This window comes from Pecten maximus, chromosome 19, assembly GCF_902652985.1.
Source record: "Pecten maximus chromosome 19, xPecMax1.1, whole genome shotgun sequence".
NCBI lineage: Eukaryota > Metazoa > Mollusca > Bivalvia > Pectinida > Pectinidae > Pecten > Pecten maximus.
This window is the reverse complement of record NC_047033.1, coordinates 29975348-30002331: the sequence shown is the minus strand read 5'-3', so window position 1 is coordinate 30002331 and position 26984 is coordinate 29975348. Positions and strand designations below refer to the sequence as shown.

Here is a 26984-nt window from a genome sequence, read left to right as displayed (position 1 = left end):
AATGACTTGATGGAGCTCCGAGTTTTCTGAATGATGGAGATCCTGACTAACGTGGAGATTTATTTTGTCAAATTCCTAATGATAATCATTTCGGGACACACAAATTTAGGCGGGCTGCCTGTGTGGACAGTCAATCAGACCATGCAGCTAGATTTTTGTCGACCTTGGGCTGCTGGGCACCTGTTACTAATGATACTGACGACCCCTGCGAGAATGGCACCATATTTGGATTTGAAGCATATATAATATATATATATATCAGTGTGCGAAATTAACAGTAGACCGATAGACTCAGGCTATGATAAATGTTGTCGGGATATGATAAAATTGACCATTTACACATGGTTCTTCTAGTAAAACTACATGGAAATTAACAATGGGGCTATAACGGAATAAAATCTAATTTCTTACACTGTATATTTACACTTGATGATACTTACCAATATACGTATCAATAAATTTTAGACGAAAAGCAGAGGCCTCATTGCAGTCAATCTCAGGACTCTTCTTCTTCTTCTTTGAATTCCTCAGTCGAAAGCCAGACATTTCTAAAACAATTATATAGCTCAGGCCACCATTACAAATATTTCTGTTTGCCCAAACCCGACCAGGGTAAGGGATAACAAAATTGCATGGTAACATGTAACAACAGTAGGCAACATGATATTGAAGACAAGAATTAAGACTTAATGTTAATGTAGATAATATCACAAGTAAACTGTAGAAATGCAAATATATTTTGATTTCATGACTTGTAGCGTAGATGTGTACCTCTATATAGAATTATGCAGGGCCAGCTGGCAGTGGATATAACTGTGGTGAGGTACTAATTAGGGCTGCTGCAATAGGGTTTTGAACTTTTGATCTACTGTATCACGTGCATAGTGGATCAAATTTTAACCCGCACTTCAAGTCTCCGCAGTCTATACAGAACTCTGCAATTCTCTGCACTTTTTGTTGCGGAAAAATGTGGAAACAAGAGTTGTCAGAAAACAACATATTAGCTCACCAGGGGTGGCAGCTCTTTGCATCAGTTAACGTTCTATAGCCAAGGTTAAAGGTGTTGGGTCAAATGTCATGATCAAGGTCACCAGGTCCATAAATGTATTTCTTGTCACAAGGAATATACACGTCAAATATCAAAGCCCTATCTCTTACGGTTAACATACTATGGGCAAGGTTAAGTTTTTTAAAAGTAGGTCAAAGGTCGCAGTCAAGGCCACCAGGTCCGCAAATGTAGTACTGATGGAAAGGTGTTGTTACATGGAACACACATGTGAAATACCTATAAAGCTGTATCTTCATTAGTATTGACACAACACCATTTTATAAAAACTTAACCTAGCTGTCTACGGACGACGCCGACGACGGTATAGCAATAGCTCCCCTGGACTTTGTCCCGGTGAGCTAAAAATGCAAAGAAACGCAGAAAAAAATGCGGATTTCCTCAAAATGTCAAAAGATTCTGCATTTTTTTTTATGGAAAAAATGCGGAGAAAATGTGGAGAATTCTTGCACAGGAATGCGGAGAAATGTGGAATCTTTTGTCCAAATACTCCCCTTTATTCCGCATTAATTTTTGCGGAGATTTCAAGTCGTTAATTATTGCCATACACGAGGACTGTATCGATATATGTATCATGATATATTTTCCTTGCCTACATGCCCCAGTAATTCATGATTATTCAAAACATATTGGAAAATAAAATATATATGCCTTTAACTTGTGCACAATAATAGATTTTCAGCAACTGTCTGGTCTAAAAACATCTAGAAACTACTCAGGACTTTAATATCCTATCAAGCACATGGATCTGTGGATGTTTGTCTAGATTTAAGTAAACACTGAGCTTGAAATGAAGAAAAGCCCGCTCGGCGTTGATTTGTCAATTAATTTTAGGGAGCCATTCAATGCCATGAAAACAAAAGTACTACACGCTACAATCGGAAAAATATTGAGCGGTACAATATGGCTGCTAAAATAAAAAAAAAATGTCATCAGTTTCATCAAATGTGTTATATGAAACATAAAGTATATTTCCATCCATAATAACGGGTTATAGCAAAAATATTTTAATAAAATAACACAAGCAAATAAAGACTAAATAAATATTTTTTCGCTCGATTAAGATCGAGCTCGAGGATAGCATAGTTTCAACACGTGTTAATGTATCTTTTGATCACTGTTTATGGGCAATACACCTTGTACAGAAATAATTTATATAAAAATGACTTCATCTTGCCGCGGATCTCAGAAATCTTTGAAACAAAATTACTGGACTGTATATATACTTTTAAAATCTGCTAAAAGGTGGACAGGGTTGTCCTTTCCAAAACTGTGCACGGTTAGATAATGTAATGTAGCGGACTTATAAATAATATGTGTTTTATGCGAAATATATGTTTTGTCATGGTTCTGTGTTACCTGAAAGAGTACATGTGTATCTTGTCCACGAGTACCTGTCATACATATTATGTCATCGTATCAAGTGCCTGTGTTGTGTCCCGTCTTATTGGTTGGTCGTGCGTATATTGTTACTATATAGAGAGGTGTTATGCCCATTTTCGTACTAGGAACGGCAAAATTTTGTCGAAAAAATACGTAAAAATCCTTAAAATTAAAAATTAAATTAACCCTTTCTGTGCGATGTTCAGAAGGATTAAGTTCCTGGGCCAGATAGGAAATATAGAGGTGTGTAGTACGTATATTAGGCAGGATGGGGGCATGTTTGTAGACAGTATGATAGGGTTTTAGATAGGGTATGATGGGGTTGGCCGCGTATACTTTGTAAATATACATGTATGTAGTCTCGTTATTGTTTGGACCCATTTTCTTGTAAACCTATATATTTGTTCTTGTTAATATATATACTATCAAATGTTACAAGTCTATGTTTAGAGTTTTAATATACCGACAAAAGTCAAGCGCAATCCCCTCGAACCTGGGTTGACACACACATACACAATGTACAATGTACAATGTACAATTAGGGAGCCGGGTGTAGTTTGTCGACATGCAAACTGGGCCCTTATCGCTCCTGTTACAGTAATATTTTGATAAAATGAAATGATATAAGGCAGCCTAAAGTTATATTCAATGTAATTCATGAATATGTGCAGATAGATACAGACAAATTGAATAATTGTTTTGAATCAAGTGATTAGAATGCGTAAACGATCTTTTTTCATTATATCAGGGTATGTTATACATTGCATATTATATACGGATACATTCTCACTTATCAATTTAACAAAACTGCATGTAGTGCGACAGTTTTAAGTATTCATAATCGCCAATATCGCAACATTGCATGCCACATTGAATTTTACGGCTCTTGTCACAGTTGTTTGGCACAGATGACATCACAAATCTACCGCCACCTGGTGATATCAGGGGTGATAAGCGATGTGATCTTTCTAGATGGGAGTCGTTATGGACTTCTGTTTCAAACACATTTTATTGAATTTACGTCATATACAACCTGTATTTTTTGTCCGAAATCATAAAGATGATCACAGTATACAAATACCAACAAAAAAGTAGCATATTTGAAATCTGTTTTTTTTTCACCTTTAACTTGCTTCTATATCGACCCCAAATATATAGGCTGGAAAAACACTGGTTGGTGAGCTATATACGAGACCGTACAACTTAACACGACTGTTGACGAGTTACGGACGACATGTGTACAAGATATGTACGAGTTAAAATGACATATTGCATTTCGGATAAATCTGCTATCATTTTTTTTCTTCGGTTTGAACCAATATAAGATATAGAATTATAAATTTTACAAAAGAACAAAATAATGACCAAAATATACAAAATGAATTTGAATAGCACTTAAACTCGGCAAGACTCATGGTTTGTCGTACGACATGCAATACGGCGAGATGTCCATGACACGTGTACGAGTTTGGACGACACTCTTACGACATCTTCACGACATCTAAAGCAAACTGCCGACATTGGGAGAGATGTGTACGACTGGCAATGTAAAAAGAAAACACTTACCAATTGTTACAGTGGAGAAATATGGCATAAACAAGAAAAACTAAAGCAAACAGTAAATCAATAAAAACAGAAATTAGAAGAAGTGGAGACGCGAAAAATGGTATAAAAAAAGCAGAAACTTTAAAACTCAGACATAAAACAAAATAGAACGTGATTGCAGCCAGTTCATATTTCTCCATCTCTGGAAAGCAAAAGAAAAGATGATAGTCAGATGGTGCAGGGCAAGAAATACTATTACTGGGCCAGTATTTTTTTTTTTCAAATACTAAAATCTTCTCAAAAATTAAAGATTCCACATTTCTCCGCATTCCTGTGCAAGAATTCTCCACATTTCTCCGCATTTTTTCCACATTTCTCCACAACAAAAAATGCGGTTGTTGTTGTTGTAGGGGTTTAACGTTGGCGCTGCAGAGTACTGCTCTGGTCGACATTAAAAATGCGGAGGATTGCAGAGTTCTGTATAGACTATCTGCAGGAAGTTTTGAGAAATTAAAACTTATTATCAACTTGCCAAAGTTTATGTGCATGAAATTTCCTGAACATCGAACAGCCATTTTTGAAGTGTTGTTTTTGTAAACTGGACACCTTTGTGTTCGTTAAATTTCCTGAAGTGTTGTTTTTGTAAACTGGACACCTCTTTGTGTTCGGTTTCTGTGGTTTCAATTCAATTCAATGTGGATCAAGCATAGGTACATATATATCTGATGCAGAAAAAATAGGGAAATCTACTGTAATACTTGTAGGACGATTCGTCCTTTTAAAAACACATGGTGACGAAATGACTTGATTTATCCAGTCTAGGACGACGTCCCGACTGACTAGAAACAACTGATCACGGACTAGGGCTTGCGACAATTCGAATAACAGTTTCTTGTCCTAGCAGTACACTGGATAGGACTCACCTTAACGTAAGACTACTGTTAGTGTAAGACATCAGTAAACAGTAAAACAGTACTGTACCTACCCACCCCACCCCCCCGACCCCGATGTACGATAAGTTTTCAAACGAAAGCGCGTGACATAAATAATCATCTTTAATAGATCACTTTATCATTTTGCAAGTATTAAACTTGGCTATGCAACCTTATTGTAATCGTCACATGAAGCTTACCTCTATAACTGTAGAGTGCGGCGCCTTCCACTTGTTCTGTCCGCTTATTATAACTGCGCGTGCGCAGAAACTTCTTCGCCGCCGAAAAAAACTTGGTTAAAATAGATGTATTTCTCCACGTTAACGTTTCTCGTGACATAAAGCTATCACCAAATGTGATTATTGTTTGATTTCACTATATAGCATATTATTAAAACCACTAGGAAAAAAAAAAGAAGAAAAAAATAGCGAGAGATGCTATCAGCAGAGTTGTGGGGACAAATGGCCAGCAGCCAATCAGATCGCACCATATTATGCGATGTCGGCGTAAACTCCTATACTTTCTCTCTCCACTCCTATACTCTCTCTCTCTCTCTCTCTCTCCCACTCCCCTCTCTTCCCCTTTCTCTCCGTCACTCTCTCCGTCTCTATCTCCTTCTGTCTGTCTCTGTCTCTCTGTCTCTCTCTCTGTCTCTCTCCCCCCTCTCCCACTCCCCTCTCTTCCCCTTTCTCTCCGTCACTCTCTCCGTCTCCCTTCCCTCCTGTCTCTCTCTCTCTTTCTCTCTATTTCTTATAAAATTAGATTGTAAATATGTAAATAAAACTGCCATCATGTGAATTTTCTCTCAATGTAAAATTGTATTGGGAGAGGGCTTAATATAAGTTTGAAAACTTGTGCCCAATCCCTTTGTAACAAATTGTAAATTACAAATAAAATATGTTTAAATTAAACCCGATGGGTATACTAACCCACTCAAACTTGTTAAAGTCTTGCTTTAATATAAGATAGGACTTGCGACACACGAATGGATAGTAAAACCAAGGATCTCAATCACTTCATAATAATTACACAATTACAAATAATAGGGAAAAAAACTGAATTAAAAAAATCAACACCTATCATTGCGACCAGTATTCAAAAATGTGAAATGTGAGTTTACTCACGTCAAATCCTTCTTTAGATCAGAGACCTATATACTATCTTAGAGCACTGACAAATGTATATATCGTATTACCATAGTTCATGCTCGTGTAAAAAATGTAGGCAAAAAAGTTTAAATCGTGATCACAACATGCACTTTAAATTTTGAACTCTTCACGTTTTCAATCATGGCTTTGTGCATATCATGGCCAGTGATTTTAGCATCCGTGTTTAGCAGCTTCATATATATTGTACTTTAAATTCCGCTCTCCTCATCTATTCTAAACGCTACCATTAGTGGAATGTGGTCCAATATATGCCCTTTAAGGTTGTGAATATATGGACAGCTCCTGAATGGAAATACACTAAGACAAGACATATATGTAGGATCAGCTTATACACCCGTTTGATAAAGACAGAGACATAGACATTTACAGTAAATATGTATATATATAGTTTTAAAAACAGATTAATTCATGTTAATTAATGTGTTTATTCTAATGTTGATTGAAAGTACCGAAACGACTTGCTCATGTCTCCCGAAACGACCCGGACTTCTACGGAAACGACTTCCGAATGTCCCGAAACGAGTTCCGAAAAATACCGAAACGACGGGTGAGGACAAAACCCGGAATGCACTCAGGCGTGAAGAGATTTTTGTTGGTTTATTGTGTTTATTAGGTCATAATTCCGTTATTACTGAATGGATTTTTGTTCGGACACCAGCAGTGAAAGGGTTGATTTATCCCCTTTAAACTGGTATAAGTAATATTTAACAGTATCAAAAATTAGAAGTGAAAGTGGTGGCCGGAATGAACCCATATGGAATAAAAATGTCAATATTTACAACTGTTTTCGTTAAAATAAATACCCATATCTCAAATATTACTGAACAGATTTTTGTTCGGGAACCACACAAAAACGGAGAATTTAGTACTCTTTCACATGATATAAACTGTTTGAATACATGTTCGATATTACTTTCAAAAGTGGTGGCCGGAATGAATTGATATGGTGTGAAAAAATAGCAAAATCGTCAAAGTTACATGCAAATTTCCATCTTTATTGGTCCATAACTCTTTTGTTCGGAACACACTCTGGACAAGATAATTTTATAGGCTTTAAACTGATATAACTTTTATTAATATTCATTACAAATTCGGTGCAAAAGTGGTGGCCGGAATGAACCTAGTTGAAATTCACGGACGCCATTTTGAACAAAAGTTGAATGTAAAAACAACACAAGCTACAACTAGAACTTTTAGCCAGGCTCTGCGACGTGGACGCAGTTCTACTTAAGAACCCTTTATTTTTTTTTTATTCTTTTATTTTCATAGAGTCAGTTTATTTTTGCTTTATTGTTTTATTTAAATGAATTTAATTTCTTTATTGTAATCTTTTAATTCTATTTTTGTTTCATTGTTCTTCAGACTCTGTAAGATTTGCACACTCTTTATGTTTCCACGTTTTGCAATGTACCCTACCTGTTCTCCAGTCACAGCCAATCATTTCATCCATCCTATCTGGAAACCCACAAGAACAACTGCAATTTATTGTGATACTGTTATTACTTGCCTTTTTTAGTTGTGATGCTATTTTAACGAACTGTGGAAACGGCATGAAATAACCTTTATCTAAACACCAAATTAAGTTATCCCGCATTTGATTTTCAATGAAATTAGTTTTTTGTTTGAATGAATTACCTTTAAAACAAAATTCTACCATAGTAGCTATTGCAAAAAGCCCACAATCGTAGCCATTATTTTGATCCTGTACATCTAAAATTTTGACTGGGATACTACTTTTATTATTACCGTAAATACTACAAAGCTGAAGTTCGATTGACGGAGTATTAACTGTATGATTTTCTTTTGATGCTAAACTGTCTAGAACGGATATATCCCCATTACTTGTTTGAAAACTTGTAACCCAGTGGTCTCTTCCATTATGGTGAATTTGAACAGAAGGTGAAACTACAGATTGAAAAGTTATTTGGTTTTTCCATTTGCATTTATTTGAATCATATACTGGAGCTAAGTTTGTCAACTGAAAACCATTCAAACAAGGAAATTGTTTAGACATTATTGATTGTACTTCATTTATAATATCAGAACAAATCCATTCTTTATTGGAAATTTTAAGTTTATGGCTTTCATTTAAGTTATTTACCCATGGGTTTTGTAGCGACTCTGTGCTATTGTGACGTTTACAGGGTCCGTATCAGTCACTACTGATGATCCATATTGTCTAACATATAATTAGTTTTACTCGAGTCCTCAGTGCAAAAATATACAGAAATATACAGCTGACCTGGCTGTGTTTATGTAATATACATCAAGTACCAACTAGCTATACAGTTGAAATATAACACAATGATTGCTCAGTTCCTCTGAGTAATCCTACAGTATAAATACAAATATACCTAAACAGAGAGCTATTTATATTAACAGAACAGAATAATATCCTACATGAAATAATGAGTGCTCCCTGACCAAAATGAATCTTCCCTATCTGGGGTTTATTCCGGGCAATATCACATTATACAACTATGATTACTTTATATATGAGGGTAAGAGAGTTTCAACACTCATTCACCGAGTGAGCACTCACTTTGACTGAGTGCTCACTTTTACCAAGCGCTCACTTTACTGAGTACTCACTGCTACCGAGCACTCACTTCTACCGAGCACTCACTGAGTACTCACTTCTTACTGAGCACTCCCTAGCATATATTTAACGTTAGGCATGTACGTACAGTACAACACTCGGGGCTCTCAGACACTTTCTTATAAACCACGAGCAGACCCAAGGCTATTGATATTAATACACTTACAACGTATGTGATGTACCGATCACATAGACTAACTAGAGTCCCCACGGAGAAGGGAAGCCTTAATCAGGCACATCTGCCTCCGTACTCTACCGTAAGTTATTAAATACACAAAACAGTACTTTGATATAGGGAAGCCTTGTTCAGGCACGTCTATATCTTAACTATTACCTTTATGTCCGGCCTTATCTCGTTCGTGTCAGACGAAGAAGTGCACAATATCTAGTTTCGACCGCCGCCTTTTATACTCTCGCGAAAGGGAAACTAGCGCCACCTATTATAAAATCAGGATCTTTAGAACGCTTCTAAACCTCCTAGGTGTATATTACTTACAAACGTCTACCTGACGTCGAGACTAATAAACAAAGTAGAAGACGGACAGTCCGGAACGACAGGTAACATAACACACAACAGTGGTTCACCACACTACCCACGCCTCCGAGCAACACGTGTCCCCACGTTCTAACACAAGTAAAGCTAAAACAATAACTAACACTCAAGGGTTTAATCAGGAAGTTACATGAAAATCGATTTAGGAAAAGCGATTGAGGTTCTCCTGCTCAAAGAACTCGAAAAACTCGACTATCTGGATGTCCCGTCCTCCCTCTGAATACCGGGTAGTCTTCGTTACAGTCCTTCGGCTAGCAGGCGGCTCTTGCTCTGTCTGAGTGGCAACATTAACGTAGGTGCATGTTTTCTTTGCACTAGGGGCAGTGCTTAACACTGGCATTGGAACCATGTTGATAGGATCCTTCGGATGGGGCTTGACTGAAGTTGCAGTTTCTGACTTCCTCTTTGGGGCTCGAACTGGTTCTGGTCGCGTTGGTCTTCTGATAGTACGCCCGACCAGAAGACTGTCTCCCTCATCTTCAGAAGACAAGCAATTACCCTCAGAAGATTCCGATATCTCCCCCAGAAGGTCACCAGGATCTTGCGCCTTCCAGCTCTCTACATCAGTTTGTACAGCGGGAGCTTGGGATGACGTTGAAGGCCGGTCTTCCTCCAAACTCTGTTCCACAGCCTTGGGAGCACTCCTGTCGTTGTCAGTATGACGTTTACGGTGCCGATTCATATTAGCAGCACGGAAAGTTTTGTAGCTGCAATCAGTGCACGTGAGAGTCTTCCTTTCCATTGTCTCTAGGCCACACTCCAGGATATGCTTCCTCATGTCATCCATGTTGTTGGCACGGAAGGAACACATAGGGCACTGTTTGACGGGAGTTGTCTTGGTCTTAACCATTATGGGGATGTCTGCAATGACAAAGAGAGGTAGTTTACTAAACAGTAGTGACCATTCTAGTAGAATGAAGTATAATCAGAATGCCATTGAGGTTTACGTCGCGTACGCCTTGGGTTTGCTCCATTAGGTTCACACTCATTCTCACTACTGAATTTCTCACCTAATTCCTCAAGCACCAAATTTTTCTCAGTTTTCTCTACACTCTCATTCTGACTTTGCTCAAAACACGTTTCATCCACCTGAACTTGCATATCTTTTCGTCCGAATGCTTCCGCTCTACTTTCACCACGCAATATTTGGGGGTGTCTCGGTCTCATGCGGTCAGCATGGATCACTTGAGTCTTTCCCTTATAACCACACGGAACCCTATAGGTCACCTCTGTCAATCTAGTGAGTATCTTAAAAGGTCCCCGCCATCGGCTTGCTAACTTGTGGGTGGTCCCAGCCGGAATATTTGGGAAGAAGACATAGACAGAATCACCTGGCTCAAACTTGGTCCAAGACAACTTCTGGTCATGATAACGCTTTTGTCGGAGCATCGCACCTTTTGAGTGTTTCCTAACCAGTTCGTGTGCATTTTCCATCTTCTCCTTTAACTGCCAAGCCCATTGGTTTTGAGGAATGGTCTTGATATTCCTTGGCATTTCATACTGAATGTCCAGGGGAGTACTCGTTTCCCTTCCTAGCATCATAGCATTAGGCGAATTCCCAGTGGTTTCGTGTTCTGTAGAGCGGTACGCCATCATTACATATGGCAAGTGTTCGTCCCAATCAGTCTGATGGTTATTTACAAAGGCACTCAGCATGGTCACAAGCGTCTTGTTGAACCGTTCTACCATTCCATCCGATTTGGGATGATAGGGAGTGGTATGTGTTTTGTTGATTTGTAGTAATAAGCACATCTCCCGAAAGAGAGAGCTTTCAAATTGGGATCCCTGATCGGAATGGAGGCTGTAAGGTACACCAAACCTAGCTATCACCTCCTCTACGAGAATCTTGGCCACAGTCTGTGCTTCCATGTTTGGCATGGCAAAACTCTCTGTCCACTTGGTATAGTAGTCCGAAACTACCAATATGTGTCGGTTACCCTGCTGTGTACTTGGGAGTTCACAGAGAATATCTATGGCTATCCTCTCCATAGGAAAACCCGACTCAACCATCTGCATAGGGGCTCGCTTGGTTTTACTTGAACTCTTTCGTTTGCTACACTGAGGACATCCGATCACATATTGTTTCACATCGTTTTGAATTCCTGGCCAATAGAAACTTTGTCGAATTTTGGCCAAAGTCTTCTTTATACCCAAGTGTCCAGAACTCCGATTGTCATGACTGTGGGTCAACACTGTTCGTCTTTCTCCTGCAGGAACAATTGCTTGTGGACTTGTTGCTGAATTGGGGTTTTTCCGATACAACATGTCACCATGTATCACCAGGGATTCAAATTGGGCCCATAATGTTTTCACGATTATGCTCCGGTCACCAATTTCCTTGTATGGAGGTTTCTCTCCTTCCCTCACCCATTTAAACACTACTGCAATATCAGCATCATCTTCCTGCTTTTGTTGAAGTATTGACGACTCAAATTTTGACTTTTGGTCTTCCGAGTCCTCTTTCGTTTTGGGGCGGCATGCCATGGCAGTATTTTCAGTCTCCGTCTCGGTACGTTTCTCCCACATGGGATCGAACCCACATTGTCGGCACGGTATCCGACTTAAGGCATCCGCATTGCGGTGCTGACTTCCTGGTCTGTGTTTAATGTCCATGTTATAGGAACTCAAAACCTGTAGCCATCTGGCCATTTGACCCTCTGGCGCCTTAAAGTTCAGTAGCCAGCGTAGAGAACTGTGATCCGTTCTCACCGTAAACCTCCTACCATACAGGTAGTGTTTGAAATGTTTCACAAAGTGCACAACTGCTAACAACTCTTTTCTTGTTACACAGTAACTCCTTTCAGATTTCGTCAGCATCCGGCCTGCATATGCGATAGGTCTCTCATTCCCATCAATGTTTTGAGAAAGAACTGCACCAATAGCTTTGTCACTTGCATCAGTGTCCAGAATAAACGGTTGTGTGAAATCTGGATGGGCCAGTATAGGGGCATTGATTAGCTGATGCTTAAGTGTGGTGAATGTCTCCTGGCAGGCATCGGTCCACTCAAAAGTTCTGTCTTTCTCAGTCAGTCGGTGCAGACAGCTAGCAATCTGTGAAAAGTTTCTTACAAACCTCCTGTAATATCCACAGAATCCAAGAAATGATCTCACCTCTTTAATGTTCTTCGGCACAGGCCACTGTTCAACAACTTTCACTTTTTCATTATCAGTAGCTATTCCTTCCTCTGATATCACATGTCCGAGATAGATCACCTCTTTTCCAAACAGTTGGCATTTCTTGGTTTTAAGTTTCAATCCTGCAGTAAGAAGTCTTTCAAACACAGTTTGCAGATTTTGTAACATGTCCTCAAAATCCTTTCCAACCACGATCACATCATCTAAATAAATGAGACAAATTTGCCACTGAAGTCCGGCTAACACAGTCTCCATAAGCCGCTCAAATGTGGCTGGAGCAGAAGTCAACCCAAAAGGCATCACCTGGAATTCATATAATCCAGTCCTAGTTGAAAAGGCAGTTTTAGGACGGTCCTCCCTCTCTAGTTCAACTTGCCAGTACCCTGCATTCAGGTCGAGTGTAGAAAACCAAGTACATCCCGACAAGTGGTCCAATGCCTCATCAATGCGTGGCAATGGATAGGCATCATGAATGCTCACAGCATTGAGACGCCTATAGTCAACACAGAATCGGAGACTACCGTCTTTCTTTTGTACTAAAACAATACCCGATGACCAGGGGCTGGTAGACTTCTGAATTACTCCACGGTCCAGCATATCATTGACTTGTCTATCCACCTCAGGGCTCAAATGTGCTGGCACTCTCCTTAGTGGTTGTTTGATGGGTCGGGCATCACCAGTTTCTATTTTGTGTTTCACCACTGTTGTTCGTCCAAGATCACTGTCAGTGGCTGCGAACAGATTCTTGTATGCCAATAACAAAGATTTGACTTTATTGCTCTGTTCCGGAGTCAGGTGTTCTTTTGACCTCTGTAGTAGTTGGTGTAAATCCTCTCTGAGCTCTCCAGAGGGTGCACAACTAGACGAGGATGTTGTCTCAATGACACTTGTTACAGGACTAGCACGAGCAATATTTGTACCTGGGTAGACCGTTTGCGGATCTTCCTGAAGATTCATGAGTCTCACAGGAACTGTAGTCTCATAACAAACCAATGATCGGGCAACGAGAGCCTTGTCATTTTTCAGGAAGGAGTCAGCTCCTTCAATAAGAAGTGACTCGCTATTCATATGTTCAGCTGATGGAGAACGTAATTCCCCAGCAATAACCATCTCACTCTTACCAGGAATGGTTATCTTTTCGGAGGCAACAACTTGAAAGCATCCAAGTGTACCCTCGTACTTAGTGTCCACTGGCACGTCGTCCAACACTAAAGATCCTCGCTTTAAATCAATCAAGCCATTTCTTGATTTCAAGAAGTCAAGACCAAGAATTCCTTCTGTGCTTATTTTAGCTACCACAGCCTCAAAGTACACGTCCCGGCAACCTTCTGGCTTGATCATAAATCCTCCCTGACCAAGGACTTTCAACTCACTGCCATTAGCAGCCATGATATCCTTTTTAACCTCTTTCAATTTGGGTCTTCTCTCCTCTGGAATTTTCTCATATGACTCCTGTGACAAAATGGTCACTGTGGCTCCAGTATCAACCAAAAGTTTCACTTTTGTATGCTGTACCTCAGCATTGATGTATAGTCCAGCCTCTTGAGCAGCCGAGGAAATTCCAATCCCAGCGGATGGTTTACAACTTCGCTTTCTCGTCCTTGTCCTTACCGGATTAGCTACTCCAGTTGATGCTTTCTTTGACTCTTTCTTAAGCTGAGGGCAGTCTCGGCGTAAATGTCCTATTTCTTGACACTTGTAACAACGTCGATCAGTGCTATTCTTTGCATCCTGTCTTTGCTGAGCAGGTCGGTTCTGCTTTTTCCTTACAGCTTGGAGCTGACTAATATCAGTTTGCATCTTCTCCAACTTTTGCTGGATACTACTCAACATAGATTCCATCGCAGATTTCTCAGATTCTGCTGAATGTGTCGATTCAGTACTCTCAGTACTTGCTGTTCTGAGATATGAGCGACCTTCATTTCCATGTTTTTCTGCTTTCTTGTAAGCTTCCAGCTCCACTGCAAGATGAATCGCATCCGTCAGATTATCAGGTCTGGCTTGTTTTATACGAATTCGCATATCTGAGTCAGCTAAGGATTCTAGAAACTGTTGTTTGGCCAATGTTTCTCTCACCCCAACTTCAACAGTGGGATAAGTCAAGTTGACTAATCTTCGAATAGCTTGACCAAGTTCTGGAAGTGTCTCATTGGCTCGCTGCCTCCTCTCCAGCAATTGTACTCGATAAAGCTCCGTTTGATTGGGTGGGGCAAACCGTTGTTCAAGAGCTGTTATCAGTGAGAAATAATGCTCCTGTTTCCTGGCAGGCAAATCCCCAAGTATACCTTGAGCTTGTCCCCTCAAACTCACAGCTAGGTACAGACCCATCTCCTGCTCTGTCCATCTATTGATTCGAGCGCATGCCTCAAAATGAGACAGGTAATCCCTCCAAGGTGTTGTGCCATCATAAGTAGAAGCTTTAACAGACACAAATTTTGTTTTGTGTTTTCTTACTGAAGATTGATCCTCGTAATCACTATCATCCATATCCAACATTGCCCTTGGATTCATTCTCTTCACCCGAGCAGAGTCATAGCTTGATATATGTTCCTTCTCCTTTAATTGAGCTGACCTCCTCTGATTGCTGTCACGACAGGTAATATAGTCCTCCTTATTCCCTTCATCAAAATGAGGTGAATATGTGCTCTCAGAGAACCTTACTTTAGGACTGCTCTCTGTTTTACTTCGGAGACCATGATTCCCTTTAGATGTCGATGAATCCTTCAGTCCATGTCTACTCGAAGTCTCTCGCAGGCTCTGGTTTTCAATATCAAGCCGGCGTAACTGCTCCTGCCTTTGTTCGATCTCCTTATCTATCTCATCTGGAGATCTTCGTGATTATCCATCATACTGCTATAGAACACAGACAAGTCCCTCTTTTCTGCACGAGTTTTATCAGCTGCATGCATAGACATAAATCCAGAGTCTCTATAATGACTGCTCCCTTTTGACATAGGCTGTTTTGGTGTTGAATGATAACTTTGGTCACTTCGCTCACCAAACCGCTTTTCAGAGTCCATCAAATCAATGCGAGGAGTTCCATCGGCCATTTTCATCAATACAAAAATAACAGTTTAATTCTGATATCAAATTTTATTTAAACCTAAGTATTCGAGCACACCAGAAATATAGACAACAGGATCACCACCGCTGCCACCAAATTATGTGACGTTTACAGGGTCCGTATCAGTCACTACTGATGATCCATATTGTCTAACATATAATTAGTTTTACTCGAGTCCTCAGTGCAAAAATATACAGAAATATACAGCTGACCTGGCTGTGTTTATGTAATATACATCAAGTACCAACTAGCTATACAGTTGAAATATAACACAATGATTGCTCAGTTCCTCTGAGTAATCCTACAGTATAAATACAAATATACCTAAACAGAGAGCTATTTATATTAACAGAACAGAATAATATCCTACATGAAATAATGAGTGCTCCCTGACCAAAATGAATCTTCCCTATCTGGGGTTTATTCCGGGCAATATCACATTATACAACTATGATTACTTTATATATGAGGGTAAGAGAGTTTCAACACTCATTCACCGAGTGAGCACTCACTTTGACTGAGTGCTCACTTTTACCGAGCGCTCACTTTACTGAGTACTCACTGCTACCGAGCACTCACTTCTACCGAGCACTCACTGAGTACTCACTTCTTACTGAGCACTCCCTAGCATATATTTAACGTTAGGCATGTACGTACAGTACAACACTCGGGGCTCTCAGACACTTTCTTATAAACCACGAGCAGACCCAAGGCTATTGATATTAATACACTTACAACGTATGTGATGTACCGATCACATAGACTAACTAGAGTCCCCACGGAGAAGGGAAGCCTTACTCAGGCACATCTGCCTCCGTACTCTACCGTAAGTTATTAAATACACAAAACAGTACTTTGATATAGGGAAGCCTTGTTCAGGCACGTCTATATCTTAACTATTACCTTTATGTCCGGCCTTATCTCGTTCGTGTCAGACGAAGAAGTGAACACTGTCTAGTTTCGACCGCCGCCTTTTATACTCTCGCGAAAGGGAAACTAGCGCCACCTATTATAAAATCAGGATCTTTAGAACGCTTCTAAACCTCCTAGGTGTATATTACTTACAAACGTCTACCTGACGTCGAGACTAATAAACAAAGTAGAAGACGGACAGTCCGGAACGACAGGTAACATAACACACAACAGTGGTTCACCACACTATCAGCGACTTTACGTTTTTTAACAAGTTGTACATTATCTTCGCTAATATTACATGTATCAGAATCTTCTAACTGAAATCTTAATTTCTTTTTGGAACACGTGGTTTCCTTTTTTACAGGACTTAAAGTTTCCTTTTTAATAGATTGGTTTGTAGGAGTCTTTATTTGTTGAATAGGAGTTTTTGATGGACCTAGTTTTTTCGTAGATTTTGGCGTTTTAGGTGGCGTACTATCTACCATTATTGTATCATTATCTTGATTAAGAGTAACCGAATCAGGTGCCGCAATTACATCCCTATCATAATCGTTACATCTTTTTTTCTGCCTGAATTTTTATCGTTTCTTTTTAAACTGTTTTTAGATAACTGTTTTAAACTAACGGTTCTTTTACTGTCTACAATTTCATCCCCCATTTTCATTCTAGCAGCCATGATATGGTAACAAGTTCCAGTAGACGGACATTGACAAGTTTCCTTTGGATATAATGTAACTGCATATTTAGAATTGTTGTTCCCCCCTGTGGTTGTTCCCACATACAACGAACGCTTTTTGATTTTCAACAAAAGTGACACCATTATTTTCTAAAACTAATCTAGCTAAACATACCTGAAACAGATTTTTATTTGATGGTTGACTTTTATTTTCTAAACCTTCTTGAATATTATCAGTTATTTGTTGTTTGTCGGTTTTGAGATCGTTTGATATGTCTACTTCTTTAGATTCACTAACTTTACTAACATTAGGCTCTTGAACTGATTCACTGTCTTGGACTGGATTATCTTATAAGTAGTATATAATTGGCTTCCTAGTTAACAGTCATCGGCCAGCGTAAGCTCATCTAAAGATTAATTATATTCATCAAGGTGTGAACGAGCCGCCCGTTACCTGGTCATGGTGACCGGTGTACCGTATAGGCCTATATAGTATGTTGTTTTAGTATAGACGTAGTGTGGTATCGGCTTGGACATACTCGTAAAATGGCGTCCGTGAATTTCAACTAGGTTCATTCCGGCCACCACTTTTGCACCGAATTTGTAATGAATATTAATAAAAGTTATATCAGCTTAAAGCCTATAAAATTATCTTGTCCAGAGTGTGTTCCGAACAAAAATCTGTTCAGTAATATTTGAGATATGGGTATTTATTTTAACGAAAACAGTTGTAAATATTGACATTTTTATTCCATATGGGTTCATTCCGGCCACCACTTTCACTTCTAATTTTTGATACTGTTAAATATTACTTATACCAGTTTAAAGGGGATAAATCAACCCTTTCACTGCTGGTGTCCGAACAAAAATCCATTCAGTAATAACGGAATTATGACCTAATAAACACAATAAACCAACAAAAATCTCTTCACGCCTGAGTGCATTCCGGGTTTTGTACTCGCCCCGAAACGACCTGACACCTACCGGTCGACGATGGCTCTCAACACTCGACATCGTTTCAGCGGAGGCTAGTTTCTTTGGAAACTTTGTCAGACGGAGAGGATCACCAAGTTAATACAACACCAGGTCAGTTTAATGTGTTGTCAGTCTTGTTACTAATAGTGTTATGTACCCTACTGCCTGTTTATAACTTGTTTTTTTTTATAATATCTGAGGCGAGCGTGGTCCGGTCGTGACCAGTTTTATCACGTTGGGAGATTAAAGTGTTTGTATATTTGGTACTGGATTACAGATTTGTCTCCTAATAACAGTCAAAAGACGTCCTTGATTTCAGTCCGACAATAGCCGAGAGACATTTACAGATTTACGGCATTTTATCGAGAAATTGTGTTATCAATGGAAACATAACCAAAATCGAAAGTAAAAAAAAAAGGAAATTCCGATGAAGTCATTAGCCAAGCTATGTTGTCAATGGAATGTCATAATTGGGTGATGTGTTCACTTGGGTATGACCGAACAGTTTTGTAGGTATACGGTATGGTATCAGGGGAATTATGATGAGAGACGCCTTAATTCCAGATCCAACTTTAATTAATTAGCCCACCAATCACCATTTTGAATTTTGACAGTTGAAGGTTGTTGCCGCTATTTCTCATGTTGCCGCTATTTCTCAGAAAGCTCTTCATGGATCAAATTTTATTTGCAGGCTTTCCTTGGTCATTAGCCTAGTTGTACATGTTACGTTTTGTGACGTTTCGAAAAACAAGATGGCCGACAGGTGGCCATTTTTAATTTGACAGTTGTAGTTTGATATAGCAACTTTATGGAATTCGGCTGACATAAAATAATTTTGTTTTGGGAATGGGGCCCATTTTTATCCTGAATTCTGTGTGATTAAGAATTTATCAGAATGATAGAAGTGTAGAAGTATGCTAAAACACATTAAAATAAACAATTACTAGTTGAATTATTTTTATTTTCCGTGTTGAGAAATCAAATTTCCGAAGTGGCAAAAGTAGGTCGCTGGTGGCACTCTGAAGCCTTCTCTTCACGAACGTTTTTATGACTTTCAAACTGATGAAAATAAAAGAAACTGCAGTTAAAGTATAAAATAATGTTTGAAAGAGGTTACATACTGTAATATTTGACCAAATGTTCTTATTAGGCAAAGGAAAGATTTTTTTATCTGTAAAACGATCTTTGTTTATCAAAACAGGAAGTTTGACGTGTGTGACTGATAGTCGGATTGTGTTCCGGACCATAATTCAGGAATTAACAAAAATAAGAAAAAGAGACAATAATAATAAAAAAAACCAAACTACAATTTAAATTAAAATACATATGCTTTTCTTTCAATTATGGATTGTAAATATTTTCTATTTAATAATATAATTTTAGGCATGGCCTATGTGACAGCGCAGCAATCCCGGTGCCCATGGAATTCGAGAAACAAGCACACATAATCTAGTCTACTAGAATAGTAAATCCCATGTGCTTTGTTTCATCTATGCGGAACGTAGTACAGTTTCCGATGGTGTGAAACGTAAAACAGACTGGTCGTATATCACTGCCTCAAATATCATGTGAATTTAAATACATGCTTTATTTAGCGTAAGATATATATATAAGATATATAATATTAAAGTATATATCAACAAGAATTATGATTTAGATAACTTACTACAAAAACTAAGCGTAGAATAAGTCTAGCTATGACAAGGTAACTTTACGTATTTATGTACATGTATATATTTCTCTAACTTTACGTATTTCTATACATGTTTATATTTCTCTAACTTTACGTATTTCTATACTTGTATATATTTCTCTAACTTTACGTATTTATATACATGTATATATTTCTCTAACTTCACATATTTCTATACATGTTTATATTTCTCTAACTTTACGTATTTTTATACATGTATATATTTCTCTAACTTTACGTATTTCTATACGTTTATATTTCTCTAACTTTACGTATTTCTATGTATACATGTATATATTTCTCTAACTTTACATATTTATATACATGTATATATTTCTCTAACTTTACGTATTTCTATACATGTTTATATTTCTCTAACTTTACGTATTTATATACATGTATATATTTCTCTAACTTTACGTATTTATATACATGTATATATTTCTCTAACTTTACGTATTTCTATACATGTTTATATTTCTCTAACTTTACGTATTTCTATACATGTATATATTTCTCTAACTTTACGTATTTATATACATGTATATATTTCTCTAACTTTACGTATTTCTATACATGTTTATATTTCTCTAACTTTACGTATTTCTATACATGTATATATTTCTCTAACTTTACGTATTTATATACATGTATATATTTCTCTAACTTTACGTATTTCTATACATGTTTATATTTCTCTAACTTTACGTATTTCTATACATTTATATATTTCTCTATCTTTACGTATTTCTATACTTGTATATATTTCTCTAACTTTACGTATTTCTATACATGTATATATTTCTCTAACTTTACGTATTTCTATGTATACATGTATATATTTCTCTATCTTTACGTATTTCTATACATTTATGTATTTCTCTAACTTCACATATTTCTATACATGTATATATTTCTCTAACTTTACGTATTTCTATACGTTTATATTTCTCTAACTTTACGTATTTCTATGTATACATTTATATATTTCTCTAACTTCACATATTTCTATACATTTATATATTTCTCTAACTTCACATATTTCTATACGTTTATATTTCTCTAACTTTACGTATTTCTATGTATACATTTATATATTTCTCTATCTTTACGTATTTCTATACATGTATATATTTCTCTAACTTCACATATTTATATACATGTATATATTTCTCTAACTTTACGTATTTCTATACATGTATATATTTCTCTAACTTTACGTATTTATATACATGTATATATTTCTCTAACTTTACGTATTTATGTACATGTATATATTTCTCTAACTTTACGTATTTCTATACATGTATATATTTCTCTAACTTTACGTATTTCTATACATGTATATATTTCTCTAACTTTACGTATTTCTATACATGTATATATTTCTCTAACTTTACGTATTTCTATACATATTTATATTTCTCTAACTTTACTAGAGGGTGATACCTGAAGGATGTCACAGATGGAATGAAGTGTAGTAAGGGGCGATAACTCTGTGTGAGCATGTTTTGTCAAAATCGCTCAATATCTAAGTTTCGACCAATAAAAAGACTGTTGTTCGTATAAAGGCAACAAAACCAATCAAGTTGAATTTGCAATCCCCTTAATACCCCCATATATCAAATCTAATTGAAATTGAACATTATCTACATATTGACCAATCAGAGGCCAGGAATTGGCGACCGTTTTGTTTAAATGTGAAAGTGAGGCTACGAGAGCGACCGGTGTTCAATGATGTTCCTACATATCAAATTTCATCAAAATCGGACAATATCTAAATTTGAACCAAGCAGAGCTCAGTTGATGGCGGCGATTTCCCATGATGTACATACAAATAAACAAGGGCCCGTTGGAGGGCCTTAACATACGCCCGCGCAATATTTAGCCTGGGTAAAGTAGTATTGGAGTTATGGTCCGGACAAGTAAAATCATCAAAGGGGAATAACTCCGCAAATATGGGGGAAAGGGGGCATGATTTTGGTATGCGACACTCCGAGTCATCAAGAGGTATATTTGTGTCAAGTATGGAGAGCCTGGGTAAAGTAGTATTGGAGTTATGGTCCGGACAAGTAAAATCATCAAAGGGGAATAACTCCGCAAATACGGGGGAAAGGGGTATGATTTTGGTATGCCACACTCCGAGTCATCAAGATGTATATTTGTGTCAAGTATGGAGAGCCTGGGTCGAGCAGTATTGGTGTTATGGTCCGGACAAGTAAAATCATCAAAGGGGAATAACTCCACAAATACGGGGCGGGGGGGGGTCAGGGGCATGATTTTGGTATGCGACACTCCGGCTCATTAGATGTGTATTTCTGTCAAGTATGGAGAGCCTGGGTCGAGAGTTATGGTCCGGACACCATATGTGCCCGCCCACCCGCCAACATGATAACATTATAATGTACGTCGTGTCGGGCGTATAAAAATCATTAAAACAGGACAATATCTTAATTTGGAACAATTTCCTCACAATATAGGGATTAACTCAATTTCCTCACAATATAGGGATTAAATCAATTTCCTCACAATATAAGGATTAACTCAATCAGATGTAAATTTTCATGATTTTACAGGAATTAGCTCACGCCAATTTCAATCTTAGAGGAAAAGTTGATAATTCATACTTGCGTGAGGAAAATCCCAATTTTTGGTGTTTGCCAGTGGAACAAAAATACAAATGAGAAAAGGAAAATTGTTTGGTTTTCTTTTTTGCCTAAATTATTTCAATAAGATGTTATTTTGAGAATTTCCCTGAAGTTCAAAGTCATGATCAGTGTCATTTTGTAGAAGTTGGTGACTACATCACTGAACAATATGCAGGAGGCCTGTCGCATGCCATCCAGGACACAACAAAAATAGCACTGAAAATAAATGACATGTCTTACTCTTAACTATGTTTGTTTTGTTGTTTGCAAGGAATATCACCCCGTGAACAGCCAGGGTCATTTTGAGGTGAGGTCTCCATGTAGTAGTTGGTGACTACCTCTTTTATGCCATCAAGAGCATATTGTTTTCACATGTAAGCAAAAAGTTGAAATATGTTGGTATGGTATTAGAGGTAAAAATATTCGAAAATTTACTCATGTTTACCTGTATTTACTCATGTTTACCCGTGTTTACCGGACATTTTGAAGAATATTTTGTAAAATATTGATAAATAAATATTGGTAATTCTTTTATTTTGTCAAGTAATATTCTATAATACCTTTTGCATTAAGTTGAAATTGATTTTAATTCAAAAGAGAAAAAAAAAACACATTACAATACATGTTTCCATACCCAGAGTAATGAGTTTAACTTAACTCTTTACTCCCTAGCAGCTATCTTAGATAGCTGCCCTAGCAGCCACTTACCCCTGGTGCCCTAAGCCAATATGGCTGCTGAGGCTGGAGAGCTGATTGTAAATGACCAACAAATACATAAACTGGTGTAACTTTCTTAATGCTGTATATTTACTCACCAAATTTTCAGAACTTCTTCATAAGAGTTTAATCCTTATTCACAGAATTTTTCATCAAAATACAATCACAATTAAAGTACTTGTGTTCCAGATTACCACATAAATCATTTACAGTTTTGTTTTATTTCACAGTTTTTGTTAGAAGACTTTGTTATTTATGTTCAAACTGAACTTAAAAAAGTTCAGGAAATGAGTCTTTATGGTATGGCTTGAAACAGGGAACACACAAATTGACACCACACTGTTCACACCCTGTCTTGGGTTCTTTTCTCAAGCCATTTTTGGAGCATTGTTTGCATGTTCGTTTTTTTCCTAAATCAGCCGGCCAGTGTAAGACACCCAGGTTTTGTCTCTCTGGTACCACTTCCCTCTTCCTTTTCCCCTGGTATGTCCCAAGAAGTTGATGAGACAGCTTCTGTCTGAATTCTAGTTGGCTTCGGGACTTTTGTCTACCCGTGCGTGTCCGGAGGTGATGATTTGGAGATTCCTTCATCAAGATGAAACTTGAGCAAATCGCGATATCAACTATGAACCACAGAAGATATTTCCACCACTTGGTACATTTTCTGTTGATACAATAGGTGGATCTCGGTTGATCTGCTCGGTCTACACCATTCATATTCTGAGTGTACGTCCTGATGGCATTTGGACATGGAACTTCAACAATTGTCCCATCCTTCTGTTTTCGTTGGACAGTTGTCCGCTCTGTCGGATCAACATTTGTTGTCAGGAGTAGGACAGTTCTTTTATCATGCCATGCTGTTGCAACAAGATTTCCCTTTTGTCTCTGAATCATATCCCCTTGTTTTCTCAGTTTTGCTTTCACAACAGCAGGAGGAAGTCCTTTACGATTGGCCCGAACTGTTCCACACGCGTAGGTTTTGTTTTGAAGGAGCTCTTCGAAAAGTGGCACAGTTGTGAAATAATTGTCACAATATACATGGTGGTTCTGACCCCAAATATCCCTTGTCAAATCCTTCACTACTCGCTCTCCTAACCCCTTTTCAGCAACATTGTTTTCTCGTCCGGTGTAAACTTGGAAATCATTGACGAATCCATTATTTGGATCTGCCCGCATCCATACTTTGATTCCTCGTTTTGTTGGCTTCATAGGGATATATTGTTTGAAGCCGAGACGTCCGGTGTATGCGATCATAGCCTCATCTATAGATGTTTCTTTGTGGGGACGATACTGAGATTTAAGTTTCTCTCTTACACTCTCTAAAATCGGTCTTACACGTGCAAGTTTGTCATGACCAGGCTGTCCTTTGGGTGGGTTTTGTGAAGAATCACAGACATGAAAATACTGGTGGAGTTTGTCCATCCTGTCTCTTGTAATTCGCTCATTTATTCCTGTTGGTCTGTACAAATTATCTTTCGTGAAGTACATATCCTGATTTGGAGCTACAACAATTCCCATTATGATATGAAAAGCGATGTATGATCGCATTTCCGCTGAGTTGGTATCGTACCATTTCTTGTCGTGGCCATTTTTTTCTTGTACTGCCCTCGCGTATTTGTTTGTTTCGTCGGCAAATTTTTGGTACAATGTCTCGTCAAATATCAGATGGAAAAAGTCCATTTCGTTCTTGTTTTTATCAAGAATTGTAACAGGTCCAGGGTTCCCTACAAAATCGTCAACATGTTTAGCAGTCAACTGATCTATCCACATAATTTCGCCCGGACCCTCAGCTTCATCAGCGCCGCCATTATCGGCATTGTTTTGACGAATTCTAAACAAAGCTGCTAGCGGTATATCGTCATCACTGTCGTCTACATCGTCTTCAAAATCACTCAAATCGATGTCGGAAGCATTCTCTAATAAACTATCAAGTCTATCCTGAGCTAGTTCTAAATCATGTGCCGTAAAACCATCGAATTCAGAGCCGCTTTCATCGCTAGAATCCATGTTTGTTTGTATAAAATCTCATTCATAAATTGCGCTCGACTTCGACCTTTACCTATGAAAATAACCAATGAAAACACGGCATATCATTCTGGGATGTTGTATAAAGCTTTATTAAACCCTTTCTGATTGGCTGAAATTCATGGTTTTCCCGAGGAATGTCACATCTCAGCCAATCACGCATCGTTTCACAACAGGTATATACCACGACTGTAGTCGGGATTCGCCGTCTGAATAACTTTGTTTACCACGCTTGTAGTCGGGACTCGCCTGCACAGCGACCTAATTCATCACGACTACAGGCGGTATCAGGGAGTAAAGAGTTAATGCAACATAATAATTCACAATATTTTAGCATAAATTTGTCAGAGCAGATTTCTCGCACATTGTTTTCTTCGGTGCATGCGAGCGAAAGGTTTAAATATGTTGGTATGGTATTTGAGGCAAAGATATTTGAAAATTCACTAATTTCTACCTGTGTTCAGATGACATTTTGAAGACTATTTTGTAAAATTGTGATAGTTGAATTCTAGTAACTCTGATTTTGTCAGATAATTTTCTATAATACCTTTTGTAATAAGTTGAAATGAGTTTTAAATCAAAATATTTCCAAAAAATTACATGATATGATTCCACACCCAAAATTACTTTAATTTAACTGAATGCGACATATAGTAATTGACAATATTTTAGCATCAATTTGTCAGAGCAGATTTCTCGCACATTGTTTTCCTCGGTGCATGCGAGCGAAAGGTTTAAATATGTTGGTGTGGTATTTGAGGCAAAGATATTTGAAAATCCAATAATTTTCCTGTGTGCAGATGACATTTCGAAGACAATTTTGTAAAATTGTAATGGTTGAATTCTGGTTACTCTGATTTTGTCAAATAATTTTCTATAATACCTTTTATGATAAGTTGAAATGAATTTTAAATCAAAATATTACAAAAAAAATAACATAACATGTTTTCACACCAAATTAACTTAATTTAACTTAATTCGACATAATAATTGACAATATTTTAGCATAAATTTGTCAGAACAGCTTTCTCGCACATTGTTTTCTTCGGTGTATGCGAGCGAAAGGTTTAAATATGTTGGTATGGTATTTGAGGCAAAGATATTTGAAAATCCACTAATTTTTGTGTGTGCAGGTGACATTTCGAAGAATATTTTGCAAAATTGTGAGAGCTGAATTCTGGTAACACTGATATTGTCAAATAATTATTTATAATGCCTTTTCTAATAAGTTGCAATGAACTTTCAGTCAAGATATTAAAAAAAGCTACTGTACATAACATGTTTTCCCACCCAAAATTAACTAAATTTAACTTAATCAGTTAATGCAATCATAATAATTGACAATATCTTTGTCTATCATATGATGTAGGCCTGCTGTAGTGTAGTGAGGAAGTTTCCAGCTTGCAGTGTAGGTGGTTCAATTTAAATAGTTCTACAAAATTAAATGAAATCTTAGCCATATTTAAGTCGCCCGCGTTCTACATATGCTTGTAATGATTTTTATAATGTTCATTGAACCGCGGGACTCTAGTAAGTCTATGTCAGAATATGATCGGTAAAAATTAAAATTTATTTCATTTCTCCTTTCACAACGTAATTCATATTTCAGAGAAGTTGCAAAGTAGTAGTCTTGTGTGTGTGTTCGTTCACGAGATAGTGTCCGAGAGAACACGGTTCCGTGTACATTTGTCACCTCAATCTGGAGATTCCCGTTGTTATTTTTAGACGTAAACAATCACAGAGTCGAAGCTAGTCACAAACAAATACACAGACTATCGAAATATATATCAATCAATTAAATTCGGAGACAAAGCAGGCCTATCACTACAGTAAATATCAAATAAACAGGAACTATTCTTCGTGCATATTTAGCGTCGTCTGTTTACTCA

The 26984-nt window shown here is 37.7% G+C and overlaps 2 protein-coding genes across 2 annotated transcripts; both read right to left on the bottom strand.

The window, feature by feature from the left end:
* Nucleotides 1-9347: 9347 nt before the first annotated feature.
* On the bottom strand, nucleotides 9348-16600 carry LOC117318149. The gene is made up of 2 exons (XM_033873166.1): nucleotides 16350-16600; nucleotides 9348-10108 (listed from the first exon to the last, which is right to left on the bottom strand). The coding sequence occupies exon 2, from the start codon at nucleotides 10095-10097 to the stop codon at nucleotides 9390-9392; it is 708 nt and encodes a 235-aa protein (XP_033729057.1). The 5' UTR covers nucleotides 10098-10108; nucleotides 16350-16600; the 3' UTR covers nucleotides 9348-9389.
* Nucleotides 16601-23340: 6740 nt separating this feature from the next.
* Nucleotides 23341-25077, bottom strand: LOC117317524 (piggyBac transposable element-derived protein 4-like). The gene has a single exon (XM_033872338.1). It carries the CDS (start codon nucleotides 25075-25077, stop codon nucleotides 23341-23343), a length of 1737 nt encoding a protein of 578 aa, XP_033728229.1.
* Between the last annotated feature and the right edge of the window lie 1907 nt (nucleotides 25078-26984).